Source organism: Gavia stellata, chromosome 13, assembly GCF_030936135.1.
Source record: "Gavia stellata isolate bGavSte3 chromosome 13, bGavSte3.hap2, whole genome shotgun sequence".
Classification (NCBI taxonomy): domain Eukaryota; kingdom Metazoa; phylum Chordata; class Aves; order Gaviiformes; family Gaviidae; genus Gavia; species Gavia stellata.
In genome coordinates, this window is record NC_082606.1 from 9,567,900 (window position 1) to 9,592,118 (window position 24,219).

At 36.3% G+C, this 24,219-nt stretch overlaps 1 protein-coding gene across 1 annotated transcript; it reads right to left on the reverse strand.

Moving 5' to 3' along the window:
• Positions 1–332: 332 nt before the first annotated feature.
• Positions 333–17,865, reverse strand: TEX9 (testis expressed 9). Its single transcript, XM_059823997.1, has 7 exons — positions 17,837–17,865; positions 15,039–15,217; positions 11,069–11,151; positions 9,506–9,679; positions 5,078–5,212; positions 4,472–4,606; positions 333–560 (listed from the first exon to the last, which is right to left on the reverse strand). Exons 1-7 carry the CDS (start codon positions 17,842–17,844, stop codon positions 483–485), a joined length of 792 nt encoding a protein of 263 aa, XP_059679980.1. The 5' UTR covers positions 17,845–17,865; the 3' UTR covers positions 333–482.
• Positions 17,866–24,219: the final 6,354 nt, after the last annotated feature.

A 24,219-nucleotide genomic window follows, 5' to 3' on the forward strand; every position in this document is an offset into this window, starting at 1 on the left:
GGCTTTGAGGGGAGATCTGTCACAGAGAACAGACAACCACGTGTTTTGAAAAGGACATGACGTTTTCCTCTCAACTGCATCACTGGTTAATTTATTTCTGTTGCAACAAGGAATTTTCTGAGGCTAAACCCTGACTTCTTTGGACTGAGTATTACCTTAGGTAAGGTACAGTTTTACAGGCTAAAACAGAGCAAACTGATAAAGTTAACTTGTTGGAATATTCCTTGCACAGTCTGTGCTTCCCCACTCATTACAGAATGGACAGTTTGGCCTGAAACTTCAGTAGAAATTTGTATTTTACGTGATACCACAACACAAGCTATCAGGCTGATAAAAGTTAAACAATTTAAACATAAGCAAAATCAACAAAATCAATTCACTGGGATCTACGGTTATTAACTATTAACAAGCATTCATATACAATGCCAAAATAATGTACCATCTGACTTGTATTTCAATCAGAAGTTGTTTTTTTAATGGAATCAGTAATTTCCCCACTCAAGAGCTTTCATGAATTCCTCTTCCGTAAAAGAAAGCATCTTAGCAGCTTCAATGTGCATCTTAAAAAAAAAAAAAAAAAAAATTATTAGCAGAAGGTGAAACAGTATGAATGACCAATACAAAACTCTGTATAACTGGGATAGCTGAAAGGGGCTTGGAATCTGTCATTCTGTTTCTTCGTACTGTGGTTTTGACGGATGTTCACCTGTTTAAGCCGAAGCTGCTATTCATATTTTTCTGCAAAAATTTATAGTGTAGAGATAATGTGATAAATCTTATGCTAAACATTGCAACTTCAGCTCTAGTAAAACAGGACCAATAGCTTTTCTTAGTCCCTTATATTGCTTTAAAAATATCTCAGTTTTAACGAGGCATGGATACTACTGAGATTCTGGCAATTCTTGTGACCTCTAAAGAACACGTTCAAGCTGATCAAGATACAGCTTAACTTTAAAACTATTACAAATCCAGTACATCATTAAGATTCAGCATGCTAGCGCCTCTAATATGGCTGGTCTAATGTTAAATTAGGATTTAACAAAATGATATAGCATCATTAAAAAATTAACAATCAGCATAAAACAAAGAGTAACTGTACTACACCTTAACGAGAAATACCTGGAGCTGACCATTGGTAGCTGTGTTGCCGTGTATCACGCCATACATCTGTGGTCCACTGTGGCACATATATCCCCCCCGCCCCGGACATATGTATATGTTTAAAAATCATACAGTAGTCTGAATTTGTATTTCCACTACACAGGATATAGCACATTACTTTAAATGGAACATTGAAAGGAACAAACAGAACTTTTTAATGTATAACAAGGGTATTTTCTGTTCAAATAATGCAATTGCTTGGGAAAATGTCATCAGGGTCATCAAGGTTTGATGAGAAAACAAGTACTGAATGGTCGGGGTATTGGCACAGAACTACCAATCAAACAGGCGCAGCAGCCGGAAAGCCCTGAAAGCTCCCTGGGTCACATCACAGCAAAGGTCACAGCTGTGCCACATGTCCTCATCCCCACTCCAGAGTATAATCTCTTCACCTATCATCATTCAAAGTGGAAAGGAAAGTGTCCCAGCTATGTAGTTTTTACTGCAAATTTCAAGAAAATGGTTATGTTTTGAAGAACAGGAAACAATTCATGTCTACAAGGCATCTGTTGTGATGTATTCTGATATACAGACATACTGTCAATTCAAAACAATAGCAAAGCATATTGCAGTTCCCACAGGCAGTGTAACACCTTCCCGCTCTGCAAATCTCAGAGTAACTTCCCTTAATCCCTTTTAAAACTAAGATTTTCTGTTAAATTCTCTCTCTCAAGGCAAGCAGAGAAGGGTCTGATGAGACCAACTGGAACACCAGCAACTACTTGCTGCCAGCTGCAACTCATCTTACTACTGATACTTAGTACCTTTTGGGGATTTTTTTTTTTCCTCTTACCATTCTTCCAGTGTAGCATAGCCTCACTTTCAGGCTAGTTGTACCTGCGACATGAATCTGAATCTGCCACAGAAATACTACACATATGGCCCAAATTAGGTTTTCCTCATTCATTCAACAAAAATCTTGTGTCAAGCAGACCTGAAGCTCTTCAGGTGATTCTGTATACTGAGTACATGTGAGCCTTAGCTGCCCTTCCCCTGTGCCTCTGCCTGAAGTTATAAAAGGCAGAGTTAGCACCGTTCTTCTTCATGTTCTTCCAATCATAGTTTGGTCTGCAAGAACTAACAGCATCCTTCTTCTGCGAGTAAATAACCTTTTTTGTAAGAAAAGGTAAGTGGCTTTCTCTACTATCTGCAGTTCTGATACGGTATTCATCATTTTTCTAAAATATATTTAGTGAATTCTTGTGACGTTTATCTGAGACTATGTTTTTAATTCACAGTCAAACAGAAATACTGCTCTTTGACACCCATTTCAGTGAATTCATATTCCAGAAGACAATGAGCTACTGCATGTATAAAGTACATTTTGAGTGAATGCTGTATTTTTTTTCATTCTCAAAATAGACTTGGAAGAGCTAGAAGGGCCAGCCAAAGGCTAAGCTAGCACTATTTCTGTTAGATGAGTCCCTAAGATCTCCTCTGTGTCCTATTACTGCCGGAAAAATTATCTTCCACTGGAAATGCACAAGCAGCCCCAGTTCCACTTATTCCAGTTACCTATCCTCCTTTGTCCTGTGTTGGAGAGGTATTCCAGATTCAAGGGTGTATTTCCATATTGCAATTCCCAGTTCTTAGGGTAAGTATGTGTATTTTGTTACATGAAGTTGCCACTCCATACAGAACTATTCTTCCTCAATGGGGGCTCAATAGCTTCAAGAGTGTTTACAAAATGTCTGGTGACCACTGCAGCACTCAAAGGCTAAATCAAATGTCCTCTTTTCTTATCTCAAAGGCTGGGCCTTCTAAGGTGCTTCTGCTCAACAAGTCACCATACATCGCTCTCTTACAGCTGTGGTTTGAGAGCGCAAAAAGAAGTGCATTAACTCCGTCCCGAAATGAATCACATGTTTAGATTCAGCAGAGTACGCAATTAGAGGTGAACCACTCTATGATGTTAAGATCCTGCCTAGGCAATTGTGAAGCCCATAGCTCTGCACATGTCTCGTGCAGCCTCAGAAGGAAAACTGATACAAATGATAGCACGCAATCCCACGAAAGGTGTGACGGAACTGTAAGGCCTAAATGCATCAGTAAATGGAAAATTGTTTGATTTAGGCAACAACTCTTAGTATACATTTATCTCATAATTTTCTTTCACGTAAACTCACAGGTTCTTTCAGTTTGTACCATCAGAGCTCATTTGACAGGTCTATGCTGAAAAAATATTTTGAGAAATATAAGGTATTTACCCACTGCAGTGGCCGAGGTTTCTCTTTCCAAGTAAAACACACTTCCTTTTTGGGGCATCAGTACAGCTTTATCAAATATGATCGTTAAGTACATTTTTAGCTATATTCTATCTGAAGTATTAATCCACTTTCCGCTACAGCACCTTTCTATGAAAGCTGCATCACTAATTGTTCAGCATGAATTGTCAGCAAGTATGCTACTACCTATCCTCTAAGCAATTTCAGCTTCAGCTGCTAAAGAAACTAAAAGGCACTGGCTTCTGCCCTCCCTTTTATGTCCTGAGGGAGAGGAATGGAAGGAGAGATGAAATGAATGTAGAATCAAACAATTTTCAAAATAAGGCTAGCTGCAAGCGCAGTGTGGATGGGAACACCCATGCAGCTATGCAGATGTTACTACATGGTGTGTGATTCAAAGTATGCAGGATATTCCAGGAATTACAAAAGGATGGAGATCAACTCCCCTCCTTCAATCTAGTAAATTCACAGCTAGGATAAGTATTCTCTCTTTTTTTTTTTTTTCTTATTTTGTCTGACGCAGAAGGAGATCTGCACCTGGGCAGAACTGTACATGTATAGAACAACTCAGAATATAAATAACAAGAAACAATGTTAACAGAAAAGGACACGCTTTGAGAACCCAGAAAGAACGTAGGTTTGAAATGTAACGGCTCAGTCCTGAGAGGGCACGCTCGTTACAGCTGCTGATACGGCAAGTAATAAGGTTGGGGGGAAAAAACTAAAAAAAAATCTCACATGCTAAAATGGATTCTACTGACACAGCACCAACGGGAGTTGCTGTTATTACCTGGGCAGTATTTGCTCTTGAACAAATAGATACTCTCGGTCCTAAAGCCTGACAGTAGTAATCCTTCACCGTGACAGGGTATGTTCCAACTTAGGAATGGAGTCAATTCAAACGAAGATCAGCCTTTGCTATAAAGCCAAATGTTAACAATATGCACTAACAGAAGTGAGGCTTCTGCTCCCCTGCATTGAAACTTCCCAGTCTTGGGGCTCTAGTTTACATGATTACCTTACCTGACAACAGACACTCTTAGCTAGAGGTTGTTAACTGAAATCTAACAGGACTCGGTCCTTACCTTTTGTCTCTTTAAAATATCAATTAACTTTAACTGCTTTTTAAATCCTGTCATTAGCTCTCCTTTTTGTTTCTGCAGTTTCTTGTTCTCTGTTTTTAATTCTTCAATTGTTCTGAGTTCTTGGTTAGCTACATCCTACCATGGGAAAAAAAGGAGAAATGTATTATTTATGAAAGTGGTGCTTTAAGCTATGAAACTTGGCATTACATAACAAAATAACAAACAGTAGCCACACATGACATTTCTGAAAAGAAATGGGATTAATCAAAATACTCCCACATCAAAACTTCAAAAAAGAAAAACTCAAAGATAACAGCCATGGTTTGACTGTATATGTATACTTCTCCCTTTTTCTGAACACATCTAATTTTCACACAAGTGGGGAAAATCAGAAAGGCTATAACTTTATTCTGTACATTTCTTCCTCCTGCATAGCTTGCAGTGTCATCCGAGAGAACTTCTCAAGCCCTTTGGTGACTTGCTCTAAGTTAATTTGGGGACTGGCTGTAAAAGACACAATACTTCCAAAGCTGATCAAGCCTTTTGTCTCATTCTAGCATTACTGAGTGATTACAGGTTGGAACTTGTTTTCCCAAGCCACTGTACCTTGTTGCTTTGCTTCAGTTTATTCAGCTCCACTTTGTACCTTTCTGCTTCTTCCAGGGCCCTGTTTAAGCGAACCTCTGTTGCACTCTGAGTGGTTGCGGCCTGCTTTTGTACACGCTTTAGATTCTCCAATTCCTATTTAAGAAGCAAAGGATAAAAACGAACATTATGAATAATGTTATTTTAATGAATCCCATATAGACAGCACATTTACAGCAAGGCTCACCCTTGAAAACTGAAGAGTCTGTGGACTTCTCTGGCCTGCAGATAGAATCTGTCTCAAAGACAACTAATTCCACCATTAAAACATCCCCTTCTCCTTTGAAATCTTGAAAAGGGATCTTTCTCATCTTTGTTTTAAACTTCTCTTAGAATAATTGTGGAGCTGATTATGTCCAACCACAGGATTGACTGAAAAACCTTGTATGCTCAGTCAGAAAAAGAGAAAAACATGTTGGTATGTCCACTCTGTGGCAGATTTTGGAACGGTGGCTAGCATTCCTAGCTGCTGCTTCCCACCTGTTCCTTTTACCTCTTTTCCCCAGAGATTACTACATGCAATTACCAACAAAAAGTTAAAACAGCCTACTGAAGATGGCTGAGGGTAGTAACTATTTCATCCAGCGGAAAATAGTTCAAGTGTTTATGGCAACAACCAAAACAGTTCCCTCTTATCTCTGATGATCATATTTCATAGTGCTCTAAGTGGGGAAACGAGAAAAAGAGACCAAGTTGAGCAATGGAATAATGAGATTAAAGATCAGAAAATATAAAGACCAAGTAGAAGAAATTATCAATTCTGGCAGAAAGAGCACATCTTGTCATTTGTGAAAAAGAAATAGTCTTTTTTTTTAAAAGACTATCAAATTTTTAGTAATGGGCACAGAAAGATTCTTTTAACCAAATCAGGGTAGAGAAGGGGGCTTGTTGGTAACCTTTTACCCTCAGACTGCCTTATTTCTGAGTAATTGTTCCATTTTCTCAATCCCACACCAGCTCTTGTGGTGGTTACTTCTAATTTCCACATCATTTATCCAAGAAATACATACTAATTGACAAGTGTACGCAGCAAAAATGTTACAGTAAAGTTACGACTGAAACAGGTATTTCTGGGAAACTTCGAATCTTCTCCGAAATGGATGAAGAAAACAAGAGAGTAAGATGCATGTCACTGATCCTCCAAAATTCTATTGGTGAATGTGCCTCCTCCAAGAGGCAAAACAAAAACAGATGTTGCGTCAACATTTTTATTTTGTCACTAACCTGTCCACCTGATTGATTGAAAAAAGATAGGTAAAAGCCTGGCTAGTAGGGTAGCAGAGCCCCTCCCTGGAACACGTACACGTGCATCATCAGGGAACGCAAATTCGTTTGCTGGAAACTGACCCTGTGTTTCCAAAGAAAACATGCTGCACTGCATGCAAACCTCTTTGTCTTGTATCAAGATGACAGAGCTGTGAATAGGGTCAACTAAATCTTTCACGCTATGTGTTTTATTCTGCGTTAATATGAAAAGCTTTGGAATACAGCCTTTCAAGCATTTAATGACCAGAAAAATAGTCTGCACGCAATGCAAATTATGTATCAGCTAATCATATCATTTAACGAAAGATTTCTTGTAATTCTTTTAGGGCTCTTTGACACTTACTGTCATACATAATGCCATATGAAGGATTGTTTTGCAAGTCATCCAGTGAGGGTATATTGTTAAATATATTTGACTCCAAGTTTTTAATCTTAAAAATGCTTGAAGTAAGTATTTTATTTTGTAAGTAAGCAAGGATTCTGCCAATTCTTCAATACTTTATGTAAAAGCTGGATTAATTTTCTCATGTAGTGTTTCTCTAAGAGGGGGGAAAACTACTATGTTCTAAAACTGCATCCCATTTCAGTCTCTGTTTTTTTCTCCACTGTTCTGGAGTGGCTGAGGCACCTGAGTATCAGTATGGGGTGTGATACCAGAGAGCTCGTCTATGAGTAACCCTCCCAGCAGGCTTTCCTTCTTCCCAGTAGCAAGCATACACAGCACTTCTATCTTTAGAAAGCTCAGCAACACCTGTCCACCCCCCCAAAAAATAGAGAGATAATGTTTGCTTAACATCAAGCCCTTCTTCATAGCAAATTATAAAATCCCTGCACAAAGCCTTAAAAGCAGTAAGAGCACAACTTTGGTGTTTCCCTGACCTTTATCCAACGTTATAGCTAGATTGAATTAACAAGCAAGACAGAACACAGAGGAAGGAATGTTCTTGTAGGCAGGTGGTGAAAAAAGGCAGGAGAGGTGATATCATTTACTAGATCAACTAGATGGAAAAAAAAAGTGGAATGCTGGAAAGAAGGGGATAGAAGTTTTGAGGAACATCAGAATTCAGCTGCTGCCTGGGGTGGGTGTTCCAGCAGAAATGTTCACAGAGACCAAACACCAAAAGAATGAAATGTAAAAATAACAAACTAATTACCATGTTTCAGGTAAATTGTGAAAACTAGGTGAGAATCTTTGACCTAGGCACACACAAAAAAAGTAGCTGGGGGATTAATGAAATTGTGTAAATTGTTGAAAAGCACAGGAAGCTTGGGAAAGCATACCACACAACTTAAGTCTTCTATTATTTATGTGGCAAAAGAAATCACAACAAAAGCAACAACAGGCCAAAAATCAGAGGTTACATTTGTGCTATCTCAACTATACAGAAAACTTTCTCCAGACTGAAAGTATGAGTCTTTAGAGTTTAGTGGCACAGCAGTACAAATTCAGGTCCATGTTCACAAGAAATTGTTTTTAAACATATGTCTAGAATGAAGCTACAACTACATTAATTATGTAGTGTTGAATAATACTTCATACCTAAAGAATAAAGCAGTTTTCAGATTGCTAAGTCCATAGGAGATTTAAGCAGTTACTGCAAAATTATTTTTAAATGCATGTTTTTGGCAGTTAGATAATTTTTAATACCAGGAAAAAATATGTAAAATAACTTCTGAATTAGCAGAGAACCATTCATTACACATACCTGCCTTTTTGCCTTCTCAGTATTTTAAAGAACTACCACTATTTGTCATGCTCATGTCTGATCAGTAACCGTGAGAAATTCTAGAAAACACAACCTATTAGGAATAACTGAAGCAACTGAGGATGGTCGATCCAGAGCAAAGACGAGTGAGAAAAGCAACCATATTTTGGATATGGTAGCTGTACAGCAGAAGTGAATAAACTTTTCATCACAACAGACAGCTCCTAAACACTGAGATAAACTTTCTAACTGTGACTGTGTACAAGAACCAGAATAGACTGTCTAAGGAAATTATGGAAATTGCCATCACAGAAGGCTTTAAGTACAGGTTAAACAAACTTATGTCCAGGATGGCTTGGATATAATCTATCCTGTCTCGGTTTAAAGGAATGGCCTAAATGACTTTGTAAGTCTCTCAGCCCTATTTACTGCAAGCCAGTAAGTAGGATGAGTACTACTATTGAATATCCTTCCTGACAGAATCAACAATTAGTGTATTTATTTAAGACAACTTGAAACCTCCAAGTATCTGCATAAAAAGAGCACACAAACTTAGAACATTTTAAAATGCCAGAACTACATAACGTTGCCTATATAAATGCATAGTATGATTTAATGGAAGTATAATGAGACTGTTAGGCTGAATTGTGTTCTGTTTTCCCCAAATTTTTAAGTGAAACATTCTCCTGGTTATATTACATGTACTACACAATACTATATGTACTACATGACTTTGAAGTCAACCTCTCTAGCTCTGAGTAATTAAAGAAAAACACATGCTGCTCTTAGACTAAGTTCCAAATAAACAAAGCTGTGTATGCAGGCCATCTGCTACAACTAGGCACATATACAATTTTGCATATGTGGCCTACAGCAGGAGCCAGATTAATTTTGATTCATCCAAATTGCATTTTCAAGAACAAGGTCACATCCTTTCCTCTACCTGCAGAAGATACTAATACAAGCTGCAGGTGTTTTTTTTAAAAATGTTCACCAGTTTACAATATAACTCTTATTACGAGAAGTATTTTTTAACAATTATAATTAAAACCAGAAAAATAAAATTTCTCTGTATTTTTCAAGATTCCTTTGTGAATTTGACAGCAGTTTCTGAAAAAGTTGTTTTGTCTCTTGCAGGTCTTTTACACAATAATTTAATTTTAAAATACAGAAATATATTATTGTAGAAGCAGAAGAAAAACAATTCGCAAAACATATTATTTCTTCCTTTAAAAAAGTGATTAGACAATTCAAAAATACAATTTCAAAAACTATTATCAGAGATTGAAACGCTAATGGGATCGTTAGATATGAATCTATCAAACCATGGTACTGATGGTGATTTGATGCGTTCTTCCGCCTTCGTGAGATAAATGAGGCTAATATCTGCTAATGAGATGATAAATGAGACTAATACCTTTTCTAGCGCAATGACCTCTTGTTGTAACCCGTCGCTTTTTTTGTTTGCTTCTTGTGACAACATTTTATACTTTTCAGTCTGAGAACGTTGCATACTGATTGTTCGTTGCAGTCTGGTGTTTTCTTCTTCAGTATCTTTAAGACGAGATTTTAAATTCTGATTTTCGTCATCCTGTTTGACAGTAATTAGTAAAAAACCCAACTAAATTATTGCAAGAAAGCAGTAGAATAATGCAATAGTAATGTTTTGTAAATAAAAGGCAGTAAAAATATACATATTGTCGATATGGAGATAACGATTTTTAAAAATTATGTTATTTTTAAATGCTTAAACCCTTCATGATGGATTTCACAATAATTTTAAGAAAGGAAACAAGTAAGACAAACTAAGAAAACAAAACACTAATTTACCAGGACAATACTTCAAAAAACAGTAACATTTTTCTCACTTAATTTTCTGCAGTCTTTTACTTGGAACTGTCTTGTAGCAGTATGTAAAACATTTAATTTCTCATAGTTCAACGGTTTTGAGGACTAACTATCAAAATGTTCTAGAATAATATGAATAACAGTGGCACATAGATATTTTGTGACATTTTTCTGAGAATAGCTAAATGCACACATTAGGAAAAATTCTGGGAAAAAGAAGAGAATACAATTACTGATAAATCAATCCATTATATTTTTGGAGATTATCTGGTTTTGACTTAAAAGCAAGCTAATGATCCAGGATACATCAAGTATTCAAATTCACGATTCTCCTAATATCAAGTGAATCCTGCATTAGCTTCATGACCTACTGGCAATTACATCCCACATTAAGCATTATAATTTCAAGGTATTTTTCTTTTATAACCTTTTAAATATAAGTGAATATTAATGTAGGTTACTTCAGAGATACATTAGGCCCTCCATTTCTTTAAGAAAAAGAAATCAAGGCACATACAGAAATGGAGTTTCTATGAAAACAGGTCTCTCCTGTCCTCTCGGTCCCTAGGAATACATGCTTCTCACCTAGGAAATATATGTGCTTCACCCTAAGTTTCATGTGAGCACATGCACCTCAGAAACTCCCACTTCTTTATGTTTAAAACAGATTTACTGCTTCCTTATAATTGGACTGTGGATTGGAACAAAACCCAGAATCTATCTCAAGGCTTTGCCAATATGAAATTTTTGTGACCTTCTGAATGTAATAAAGTTATTTTCACACTAGAGAAATTAGTACCCAAAATGATACATTTACATACAGAGTGCTGTGGGAGCAGGACAAGAATAGGTCCAAGGTTGTCTTCTGTCATCTGCTACATTAACTGAATTCTGTAGTATTTTTGGCAGGAAATGAAGTTCAATAGCTACTGACAAAACTATGTTAGATTTGAAAGTGAAAATGTCTTTAAAATCTAATGCAACAACTTTCTTCTGATCACAGCTACACTCTACTGTAGCTTTACACTTAGGTCTTAATACTTGAAAAGGAAAGGTTAAGGGAATTCTGTTGTGATTATTTGTTAAAGGGGAACCTACTCCATTTCTACAAATAAGAAAACCCAGCTCTTACCTTTTTCCTGCATTCACATACTACACTATCCAGTTCTTCCTGCATAACACGTAACTTTGCCTTAAGAAATCTGATTTGAGCTTCTGTAAACATAAAAAGCTACATTTAATATCCACAAGTACTCATTATTCAACGCAGAAAAGAAGCAATACTGATGTAAGAACTCACTTTCATCTTCTTGTTTTTAAAAACACACTACATCATTGTCTATAATTATTAAAGAGAAATAGGCAAATAAATACTCAGATTTCTAAATAAATGTTTCAAGTTTCTCATTCTTAGGCAAAACTTTGTATAGATTTTTCATTTTAATGACTGAACTCGACATCTTTAAAATGTAAGGCTCATAATTCTCAAAATTGAAACTTACTGGAAACTTTCATCACACTATGCTATACATGACAGCATTCCCTGAGACTGAAGTCAAGAAAACTATATTGTAGGGTATGTCTACATTGCAATCAATCTGTAGATGCAATTTGTGTAGTTACACCCAAAGTAGTTTTAAACTGCTCACAACAAAGAATTAAATGTAGACTGCAAAACCCTCCTAATAGGTAAATACCACTCCCACACAGTAGTCTATGCTTTTTTAAAGTACACTGCTAACATTATTCAATTAATAATTTAAAATTAAATCAATTTAATCAGACTTTTTCCCAATGAAGTACTTTCTTGCTCTTGGACAGCTAAGAAATGTACTACTGTCATGACAAAACAAGTTGTGTGTGAACAGTATGTTCTTTTACCGCCTATTCCCCACCGTTTCCCCAGATCATTCACAAGGAACTCCCCCTGAACTTCCACAGGCACAAAGCATGGAAACAGTATGAGGATCAAGCTGAGTAACGTAGGAATAACCATTATTCACAGTAGGTACAAGGGGAAAAGAATAAAGTGGAGGAGGAGTATCTGGAGCTGAATGTGAAGGGATGGATGGGTACATGTGTTCATTTGCTGGAACAGGAATTCTTTTAATTTCACCCACCTTCCCTTATCAGCTGTCAACTGCAGCTGAAGTTGTAACTCTGCAGAAGCCAACAATAAGTAGGATTTAGGAAAACACCACGAAAAATAAGATACAGACCGACTTTTTTTCTTCCTGTTACATCCTTGTGAGCTTCTGGTAACTAGTGGCTATCCTAAGATGGAGACCATATTGAAGCCATCCAGTTTAATGCTCTTTCATGTACTTCTATACTACTAAGTTGTTTGATTTTCTTCATAAAACATATTGTAGTTTGGCATTCACAATATTCTGTGGCAATGAGTTGGCTAATACAATTATGCATTATGTGAAAGAAAAACATTTTGTATAGCTTGCTTTAAATTCAATTTAATGTGTCATTTACTAGCGTTTGCATTACAGAAATACAGCTTTCCCTTTTCTATTACTGTTTTCATTACAGAATCTTTCATATTGCCCTCAATTGTTTTGTTTTAAAATTGAAGATTAAAATTCAAGTTGTTCCACGCTTCTAATTGCTACTATATACTCTTTTCTGTACCTTTCCTAGTTCTACATCCTGGTTTTGAGATGGAGTATGCAGAACTATGTCTCATACTCAAGATGGGGTAGCATCAATTACATAATAGCATAATGATAACAGTACAATATTTTGTTTTCTGTTATCTTCTGAAGGATTTCTAACAATCAATTTGCCTTTTCCACTGTGAACAAGCAGTAAGTTTATGCTTTTGGAGACATCTTAATTAGTAATAACTAAACAAAGTCCAACTCAGAAGTAGGTGTAATTGGCATTGTTTTTTCTATCAGCATTACTTTGCACTCTTTAATGCTGAATATAAACCTCTATTCTATCACCTCACTCAGTACTATGACATTCTTCTACAGCAGTTCAATGTCAGCTTTAACTGTCCTAAAATCAGTTTCATATACAAATTTCTTTACCAGCTATTGTTCCTTTTTTCCAGATTATTTTTCTGTATATTAAACAATGCAAGCTCCATGAGAGATCACTCTCAAACTATACCACTACTGGCAAAAACTGGTTGTTTCTTTTTAATATTTTGTTTCCTTTTTTACTCAGTTATTAGTCCACAGACAACTTCTCTTCTGTCTTAGACAGCTCTGCGTTATTAAGAGCGCTTAGTAGTAAACCTTGTTGAAAATCTAAGAGCACAGCTAGAACCAGATCAGCCTTGGGACATGGCTATGATCCAAAATTAGTTTGAATTCTCACAAGAGGTAAAGATAATTAAACAATTAGCTTCCTAATTGGTCAATTTTAATCATCTGATGAGGCTGATAAGGGGGAGTGGTATCAGTTAATAGGATGGTCTTAGGTTATAAAGTAACTAACAGTTTAGGGAATGGTAAACAAGAAAAGGATACTTGAGAGACTCTCATAACCTACAAGAAAGAATAAGTGTCTTGAACTTCTGAGATAATCTGAAGATCAACATGAAGTGTGACAACACGTTCAGGTATTTTGCTCATATGTGTGAGGGTATATTAGACAAAAATAGAGCTTCATCTTCAGCATTCTACATGTCTCTGTGCTTCTATCATTGCATTGCTTGTTACTGCAGAGTTGAGTTATAACCCACAAAAACAGCCCCTGAGAAAAATAATGTGCAAGCTACTGTGTTGGCAGAAAAATGGCTGCACTGTGATAACCTGTGATCATGAAATAAAGATATAGAACCTAAGTTCAGGAAGAGCGCTGCAAGAAGCTCAGGGAAAGGACAATGTTAGGGAACCTTATCAGCATGTTGGCCTAAAAAGTCTAGCACAGGCCCATAAGCCTAAGGAGATTCCCGCTAAGGGATCAGCCCACTCTGTAACAGGGCCTATTTAGTATCTACATCTAATTTCTTATGAAAACTATAACTGTTCTGTGAGTTTGACGCTACTAGCATGCTCTGCAATAACTTATTTAGCATATTAAGGAGGCAATCAAAGTGTTCTAAATAGTCAATATCAAATTTAAAAAGCAAAAATCAATCTAGAGTATTTTAACTTCATTTCATCATTAACGTTACGGAAACAATTCTCCATACTCAATACGTGCCCTTGGTCCACAAGACCTGATTACTAGACACCAGTAATAACTCTTCTCAAGTTACCTTGAATTTATAAAGTGTAAACTTCCAATGGAGTCCAAAGCAATTTCTTTTTAGTTCAGGAACAAGAACTATAAAAAAGGTATCTGAGGATCTGTTTTGGGACACTTACTAACAGAAGACTTGCACAGAATTACATGAGGTTAGAAATCAAGCTATTCTGTGTTGGCATGCTTGTTGACATCAAGCTGTTAGACTGAAAGAAGAGACTTTGGGCATTTTGTACTACTGCAGTGAATCTCTGACTTCATGCTTGCTTTAGCATTGTAAGAAACTACATAAACCCACTTTTCTCACAACAGAGCCGAGAAGACAGATGTGTATCATGCCTTTAGCTTCAGTGGCAAATGCTGCAATCCCCTTTCCTACTCTATTCCTATGAAAACATAAACACACCATTTGGAGTGGGAAAGGATGTGGAGGATTCTCATTCAAGAACTGCAGCCGAAACATTACTTCATTTAAGCCACTTACTGAGATCCACAGCATTGATCTGAGGAAAGGCTTTTTCCTCTAAGGGTAGAATCTGTGCAAAGGACTGAAGCTCATCTTTTTGGAAATACAAGCTTAGCATCATGTATTTCTATTTCCCCAGTGAAATGAATCAAATGTTATCCACATATTCAACATATGTAACCATCCAAATGTCTTCCTCCCAAGGTGGAAAGAAAGACAAAAATCCACTTTTTCCCATGATTATTCATATGTGATCTTCCTCTAGGCCTACATAAAGAAGAAAAACCTTCTTTTCCTTTTCCTTTAACTTAAGGGCTTTAGAACTTTCCCTATAATTTCTACAGAAACTCTTTTTTTCCCCAGGAGAACCCATTTCTAACAGTCAGAAAGTAAGAATAAAAGTACTCAACCATGGGAGGAAACCTACCTGCTCCAATCTCATTTCCAACGTTTGGAATAATATCATCATCCAGACAATCCGGTAAGCTTCCTCTCTCTAGTTTTTCTTCAGTTTTGCTTATTGTTTTTGCTAAAGAAAAATCTATGCAATCCTCCAGTACTGCAACATCATCAGCACTTTGTACTTCCAGGTTTCTTATTTTGGAACTAAAAAAAAGCAAACCCTAGATTTTAAATTTATAATTAAAAAAAAAATTTCAAAAATATAGCGGTTTTGCTATTTTTAAGAGTAGACAGAGTTATTTACCTAATGCAACTTCATTGCTCGTATTTGTATGAAAGATGCATTGATGGCAATTTCTCATTTTCTTTCTGTAAGGTACCTTTACCGTATTCCACATAAACAATTACAGGATTTTACAGATCATAATGTAGGAGGCAGAGAAACAGTACAATTTTCTACTGAGAAGATTTTGGCATGGTCTTCTCATCCAACAACTTCATAACTAAATCAGAGTAAAGTAAAGAAACAGAGGAATGTTCCGTTGGCTTTAGCTACTACCCTCTGCCTTCAATTCTGCTATTTTTCCCCCCGCATGTTAACTTTTCTAGAACTCTATCCTTTCTAGCTATACTCCTACCTTACTACCACAATTTCTGTATCATTATACCTGGCCTGGGAAACTTCATTGATCCTAGAAGTCGCATACCAAAGTTTTCATAAAACCAAAACACAAGGTATGTGATACGTCTGCTACATAGGATATCTCCTCAGCTTTCTTTCATAAAAAGATGATATTAGTTCCCAGAGGATCTGAAGCTCCTAAGTTCTTATTTCAATATATCCTCATCCCAATGTAGCCTTCAAACTCCTTCTAGCTGCTAGCTTTCTCCCACAACTTTGGGTTCAATCTGCAGGCCCTATATCTGCACTTCTAAATCTCATGATGTGGTGCCAGCATGACAGCCTCCCCTGAACTGCCCAAGGGAGGTCCAAAGGGTCCTCAAGTGACTCCCAAGTTCTGAAAGACATTGGCCTGCATCAATGCCATGTTCTGCCACCTTGCAGACAATTTTCATCCTATTTTGGTATTTGTCTGTATCTTGTGGCAGTTATAATTTGCTCCCAGGATTTTATGCATTCCTCTACTCTTTTCTTGTGTCCAGATGTCCATTTCTTGCTTTTACAACCTTGAATTTGCTATCTACAGAGCTGATGCTTTTTAGCTTGAAACCCCTGAAAGCTGTGGTACTATTACTGACTCTCTCTTGTCCTGTGAGGCCAAGATTCACCAAAATAGGGGAGATCCTCGAGGGCCTCATGTTTTCCATCACAAGTCTAATCACAGATCAGTCTGTACCACCTAAGTGTGCTCTTTCATGTTGCCTTAGACGATGTATTTCCCACATGTATGCTCATTAGGCATCCTTTCACTGAAGGAGTTAACAGAGTTTAACTGTCAGCCTTGAGAAGTGCTTGAGCAGAAAGTAACAGTTTCATTGTTGTAATATTAATCATATATGTTCACCAATACTTTTTGGTGCTCTATGCTAGTAAACAGATAGCTGCATGGTGGAGCTGACTGAGGAGGACCAAAAGCTTGATACATTTATTTACACAAATATATATAAATGTAAAAGCATACATGAATAAAAATAACCTGATAGACAAAAACAGCAACTAAAATACTTTATTACAAACAGAGAGATGTGCATAATATACCTTGAAGTTGTTCTTTTTCCCTTATTTCCAGAGTACAGTCTGTTCTGAGCCGTGGGCACGGAAGCACATTTCTTCTTGTTTGCTAGCTACAAATTTTTGTCAGAAAGTAGTGATTTTTTTGTTTAATTAGTTAGGAATTACTTTTTTCTGGTGTTTTTGGTGATTTTTTTTTTCTTTTTCATATATCCAGACTCAGACACTTTTCAAAGTATGCTTTCAAACTTTCAAAAGCACAATTTTCCAGTTTTATTTGCACTTGTCTTTATCTTGCAACTTTCATGTCTATATATCCAAATTATAATACATCCAACAGTCATTTGCTTGTGGAAGTTTTTGCATACATACTTGTAATAAATTCATGCATAAGCAAGGCTCTCAGCTATTATCAAGATATTAACTATTGGACTGTCAACAGAGTGCATTTCTTGGAAAAATGCTTATTGTACCTTCAAAGCCATGCTATTTTTATGCATTATTTTAGTCTTATAAATTCCCTGTAGAAGGAAGATCTAACAATATTTTTGACACTTTCACTCAAATAAACAGTCTTCAAAAATTAGGCTTTTCTCTACTGTATTCTGATAAATTACTGAAGACAGTATTTTGGAAGCTTTAGCTCACCTCCTAAAAGACTCAATGTAATTGCAATTAGAGACTATTGAGTTTGTTCCTAATCTCAATCTTCTTTGTCCATTATATTTCCCTTCCTGTATTCAGTTACTTTGACTACTTGTTTATTATTACATCTAGCAGACAGTAGTACTGCCTTTAGTATTATACTGGTGGGGGAGGGAAGGGAAGAAAGGAAGAAATCAATTATATTCTCATATTTTGCACTTGGAATTCTTAATTTGATGTTCAAAACACTAAACACTTCTGTCAATGCTTTCCAGATGAGGAAACTTAGAATACAAAAATTAAACATGATGTAAGTCTACTTAACCACCAGTGGCACTGAGAAACCCTGGTAACACTGTCCCTGTAGCACTGCTTTGAACATCATTTCCTTTTGGCTTCCCACCTGTGTAAGTCCCCAGTGTAGCACAGCCCCAAAACCAGAAGTAATACATGGAAATTAACCAGGATAGTTTTGACTTTGATACCTTGACATACGAGTGTGTAAGAGATGAAACTTCAGAACAGAGTCGATCTCTGCAGAAAAAAAAAAATGAAATTAAATATTCACTGAACATGTATAACAAAATAAACATTTTACAATAAGAATTCAACCCCCCCCATCAGAATCAGGAGAATAACATTTTATATGTCTAGAATAAACAATACAGCTAAGGTGGGAATATATACTAAGTTCAATCATAAATTCAGTCTCATTCTCTGTCTTTCCATTCTACCTCATTTGCTACCTAAATCACCTGGTTAAGTCTAGGGTATCTAAACAGTTTACTTACGTACCAGAATCTGAATCTTGTCTCTTGCAATTCAGGCAATTGCAACTACTGGCTTATTAGATCAATGATTCCCTGTACCAGGGAGTACTCAGCCAGTATGCAGAGTGTTAATCAGCTTCAACAAGAGAGACTGACAATCCATTACCAAAGATCACCAACAGCTCAGTGGTTACTACGACTACCTGACATACAAATCCCTGAATTAATACAAGGAAAATGAAGATCTAAACCAGTGTCCTCTTCCACCTGAGAGGGAGTGCAACTGTATGCTCAGATTGACTGTTGTCAAGTCAATTGACAGGGACTATTAAGTGAATATGAGGTAGGAGCAATTCATAAATTAAGCCTCATAGAATTTCCTCTGAAATTACAAATATTGTATCCATTTTACAGATTAAAAAAACAGGAATAAAAAAAACAGCTTTCTTATCTGCTTATTTGACAGAAAACCATGCTTCTTAGTAATCAAACTTCAGGTTAAATGATTATGTTTAAAATCTGCTGGAAACAAGCAGAAAGTTTTAGCATGCTGTGTACTACTCAGGTCAAGTTTCTTGTTATATATATATAACTTTTTCGCTTTCAGAATGAGTTATGTGAATCTGTGTTATTGCACTAAAAGGCTACTTTTTATACTACCCTTTATAACTTTTTTACTTCAATTAAAATGCTGCCTTATAAATGATTTGAAATAAAATTGAAATTTCAGGCACATCAAGTCACCTCAATTTTTTTGCCCAGCTGATTTGAGCAAATGTTTAGATCTTGCCTTTAAAAATTTCACAGACATCCATTCATCAACAAGAATTATCTGCACAAAGCTCCAGATTTTATTAATCCAAAAAAACCCTGGAGAAATCGTCTGTGTGTGGTTGGCAACAGACTTCAAGAATAGGATGATTAGTTTTTGTCTATTTACCCTATTTTCCTCATGCTTCCTTCCTATTGGCTAGCTTTAGGAGTGTGCAGAAGGTGAGGATTTGCTGCCACAGAAATAGCAGTTATATGTTATTCTGAAAAATATGAAAATACAATACTTTCTACACTCAAGAAAACAAGAATGTTCTTTCCATCAATTTGTTCCTGCTATAGCTGTTCTCTCAGGGCCTTCTTTTTAAAATAAACAAACAAAGCAAAACAACAAAAAAACCCCTTCATTGTTCACTAAATTCCTCAAACTTGTTTAACCTTAATCATTTCTTTCCTCTTCCCTATACATGACAACCTATTTTTAAAACCTCATAATACAGTTCTATAGTTGTTTGGTAAGTGAAATTAATGTGTAAATCCTGAAAAGGTATACAAATAAGTAGCTAGAGGATTGTGGCAACACTGAAACAGAAGCTAATGTTTAACAATTCCATCTCTGCATGTAAACATGAGATGCATGTGCATGAGCAAACCCTTTGTGTTTGCTAATCCTATTCAAAGCCTATAGCATGCTTGCCCATGCGCGTACAGTTCCCATCGCCATGAGCCTGGCAATGCTCTGAAGAGTGAAAGTGTAAACAAAAGCTGATTTCAATGTGGTGTCACTGGACCTGCTTTGTTTCTATGTAACTCAAGCTTCTCTGCAAAAATGATGCTATAAAATCTCCGGAACAACTCATTTTAAGTATACACTGACTTGGAGAGTGACTTAAATATTTGTTCCCTTTTTTTTTTACTTTTCTTTCTCATTTTTTTTCTCTTGTCTTTTTTTCCCCCCTGATACTACCTCTTTCTTTCCTTCAATTTCTTCTCTCCTTTCCAGTTGCTTTAGTGTTCATTCTCCTTAAAGGAATAAATGGAAATTTCAAATGGATATTTCAAAAATATCTCAAGTGTTTCCTTTAGATTTATGGCCTAGCTGCTTGCACAATTTTGAAAGAAAAAAAAAATTTAATTAAATATTAAATACTTGGAACTAATCTAATTGAATGGCCTCAATGTTCACTCATGGATATTCAGTGTGTCTAACGCCTAGCACACATTTCTAATTTTTTCACTACAGCATGGGCTTTCAATTCTTCTCTCATATAAATGTTTACTAGAACACAGACTGTGGTTGTTTTAAGGTGTTATAATTTACGTAGGTAACTGGTAGATCAGCTGCTACTCTGACATACTGATTGCCAATATTTTTTTAAACTCTTCCAGCACTCCCATTCATTTCAAATGTATAACATCAAAGCTGTTAACTCCCTCTGTCAGGCTGAATCCTCCGATCATGTCACCTCATAAAACAGCCCTATAACTCAACTCCAGTTTAAAGTTCTTAAAAATTTTCTGTCTACTGTTCAAAATCCATCTAACAGAACATAAAACTAAGGCAAGATACAGAATTTGTTTGCAAAGCATGAATATAATGATAACACATAGAGTTTCTTTTTTTCCCGTCTACAAATGACAGACACAGCTTTAAAATAGCTCAGAAATAATTTTAACTATAGTAGCAAACTTTTGCTGGTACAGCCAGGCTTCTATCACAGACTTCCTGTCATGCCTTTTTGTGTACTAAAAAACCCTTTCATGTTCATAAAAAACCCTCACCCACTGTTTTTGCTTTTACTCTGCACAAAAGTAATTAATTGATCATCTCTAGCAGACTTTCCTATATACTATTTCAAAACAGTTTCCCAACTGCAGTTTAACATTTCAAGTACCTTGTAGTCTGGCCCTGTACTTTTGTTATCCAAATTAGTGGCATCATAAATTTAGGAACCTACCAGGGACATCGTTTAATGGGCATGATGGTGTTGGGTTGATGGTTGGACTTGATGATCTTACAGGTCTTTTCCAACCTTAATGATTCTGTAAGATCAGATCCTTGATAAACTGTGTATTAGTCTTATCTTAAATTCACCCACTTCCTATACTATCAATATACAAACCCTTGAACAACTAAGTGAATAACAATGCCTCTGAACAACTAAGTAAATATGGCTATGTATCCACTTTAGAGCTAACGGGTTCGAACACTCAGGCCAAAACCCACAGCTGTACGTATGTTCATATAGGCCAAATGTATGTCGGCCTCAGCAGTGTAATGATAATCAGGTTCCAGAGGGTGGCAGCTGAATGTTTGTCTGTCTTAGGTTTTTGTGTTTGTTTTTTTCACGAAGTACTTCCTGTCCCAGGAACATTTAGGCCAAGTTAAATGTGAACCAGTATCTATTTCTTCACTTTGTCAGCTGAACTAGTTAAAAACCATATACTGCTGAGTGTCTACTGTTTTGTACTGCAGAGAAACCTGTTACCTTACCTTGCTTTTTTACAGATGTCAGCACTACTTAGCATCCTAGATAGAACATTTCAGCAAAATTAAGACTTCCTTGAAATAACAAGAAACAGCACTTACTTAGTATCAATTTTTTCAAATAATAGGAAAAAAAAATTAGATTACATCAATCTAGTATGCTGCAAAGACAGATAAAACAGGAGCATGACTAGAGCACAAGTCAGGGTGTGCAGGATCAGTGTGAAAGATTCGCCATGAATTATGAGCAGCGGCTGTAAAGCACATACCTCTGTCTGTCATCTTCACGTGACTTAGTCTGTACTGAAACTGGTCTAGATAGCCTCTCCTGTTGGCCTTTCTTTATTAAAAAAAAAAGTCAATTTTGGGGGAATATAATCTGTTAAAGATTAATTACATATTCATAAACAACAGATCACAACAACTACAGTCTACTATGGAAAAGAATGGAAACTATAGTCTACTGTGGAAAAGAACTTCTCAAACACAGGAAAAGATGGCTAAAAATTAAAATGCCATTGCTATCCCCCAACATTTATTTCTGCTCCACAACATGTAATTGCCTTTTGCCCGTAAAACTTTTGCCCAGCTTAACATCATCAGAGATGCTGTCACCCTCCCTCCTTTTTCTCTGAAATATAAGAGTAGCAAATGCACAGCAGGTGGAACAATTTTTCAGTTTTCCATATTGCACAGTAAGCCTTAAAAATAAATCTTTATTCATGCAATATGACCTTAATTGGACGCTGATATGTTGTATGTACTTTAGAGAACAATTCAGTCTGAATGTTCAGATAGCTTCTATGTTGCTAAGTTACAGTTAGAAAGCATAATCCAGAACAAAATACAGTTGTCCTGTTTGGTGGGGTTTTTGTTTTGTTTTGGATTTGTTTTTTTTTAAACTTAGACTGTTTTTCTTCTGTTGTTAAATGTGTATCTGTGCAATCTGGCAGTGCTATGTGATATATTAAGTGTCCTAAAAATATTTGATCTTCTGCTGTATTTAGAGAAGGAAAAAAAAGGAGTGGTTTTGTTGCAGTTTTTTAAAGGAAAGAGACTAGAGGCCGCTTCATGTGCTTCTGTTCAAAAGCAGTTAGCCTCAGCTTGTCACAGCTCAAGAGAAAAATATGTTTTCACAGGATGTAAAAATGAAGTTTCAACAGTAGGAAAAGTGCATACAAGTATAGCTTTCCAGAAGACTTAATAATTTGCTTTTTAAGCCTTATTTTTTTGAGTGAGTGCACTTTCAATGAATGTATCTAAGATGCAGAACACCTTCTCCAAACTGTTTTGGGTATAAACCATACCTCCCCCATTCCCTTTTTTTAATTTGTCCAATTTTCATATAAAAACTGGACTCTATCTGGTACACAGCCACACTAATGTTAAAAGATAATACTGACAATAAACAGGAAATTTTTCTGTTTAAGGAAGTTTCCTTCTTACTAACTACATATTTTCTATTTATTTTGCTTATTCTTTCTATTTCTTTCAGCTTGAACAATGTAGATCCTGTTTCACTAGGATGCTATTGCAACAGTATCTGGTTTTCAAATACAATATTTTTTTTTAGTATTTAAGACATAAAACAACCTACAGATACTTTTCTTAAACATCACAAACAAGTTTTTTATGTGGTTTTATGTATACATCTGCACAAATGCTCTATGCATCTGTATGAGCATCAACCTACCTGATGAAATTATATAAAAACTAACTTTGGATGTGTTTTTAATAGAAGTTTACAATTTTGGAAAAAAAAAATAAATTAAAAGCTTAGATTGCATTTGAAACCAAAATACTTTTAGTTGTCATGGTCTAAATAATTTCTTTTGAAATTTGACCCTGTGTGCATGTGAATCAAGGCTAAATTACGTAAGAGCCTGCATAACCTACTTACCATTAGTTCTTCAGCCTGACGCACCAGTTTTTCTGTTTTTGCTTCTAATTCTGCATTCAGTCGCCTGAAAGAGTAAGAATGCTTGTCACTGATTTTTTTGAAAGATATAAAATAGATAAATATAAGCATGACAGTATCTCTGCCTGAACTAAGTGGAATTTTAATAACTTTTACAAACACTGAAATACACTTCAGGGTATTAACGAAGTTACATTTCAACAATTTCCTGGGTTTCTGTCAGATCAATAAAACACCTATATCCATTGAACAGTAAGCTTTAGACTATAATTCCGAGAGGTAAAGGATGTCCTTATTTTTGGCCATGTCATTGCTTAATACACATTTCATGTCTTTATTTCCTCAACGCTTTCTGTTTTTTAACACAGTCCTTACCTTGGGTATACTTAGCAGGGGTTGGGGAAGGAGTCATGTACAATTACATCACTTGATCACATAATTAAAATGTGTTGCTATACATCTGTGCAGATTAAAATAAGCTTGTGTTCTTGCATGCTTCACTTAACAGCTTTTCATGCAGTGTCACTGCGTTTGAGACGTGGCTCCTTGTACATCCTCGCCATTCACAGGGGCTGAGGACAAACAGGCAACTGAGCGAGTACTTTTAAATGTGCTTCCACTGCGTTTGTCCCAAGCTTTAGAGCTTTTAAGCTTTTTATTAACAGGCTTAAGCACTTGCGTATTCATAATTTAAAAGTAATGTCGGTTTTTTAAACGCAGAAGAATCTAGTGTCCAAGGCTGAGGGAACGGAGCGAGGCCTAGAGCAGCGCGGAGCCTTACCCCGGGGCGCCGGTCTAGAACGGCGCCAGAAAGGCTGTACCGCGCCGGGAGAAAGTTAAAACATTGCCTTTGGTACTCTCATCTGCACGCTGAGGGGAAGTAGTTGAGGGACTCGGATGCAGGGGATTAACTGCAAACTC

What these genes read in the sequence shown, in the direction of transcription:
- TEX9 (XM_059823997.1), bottom strand. An exon ending in TGGAAATGAGATTGGAGCAG is followed by an intron (nt 11,152 to 15,038) that starts GTAGGTTTCCTC and finishes TTATGTTTACAG; the next exon opens with AAGCTCAAATCAGATTTCTT. An exon ending in AGGTCATTGCGCTAGAAAAG is followed by an intron (nt 5,213 to 9,505) that starts GTATTAGTCTCA and finishes CTTCTTAAATAG; the next exon opens with GAATTGGAGAATCTAAAGCG.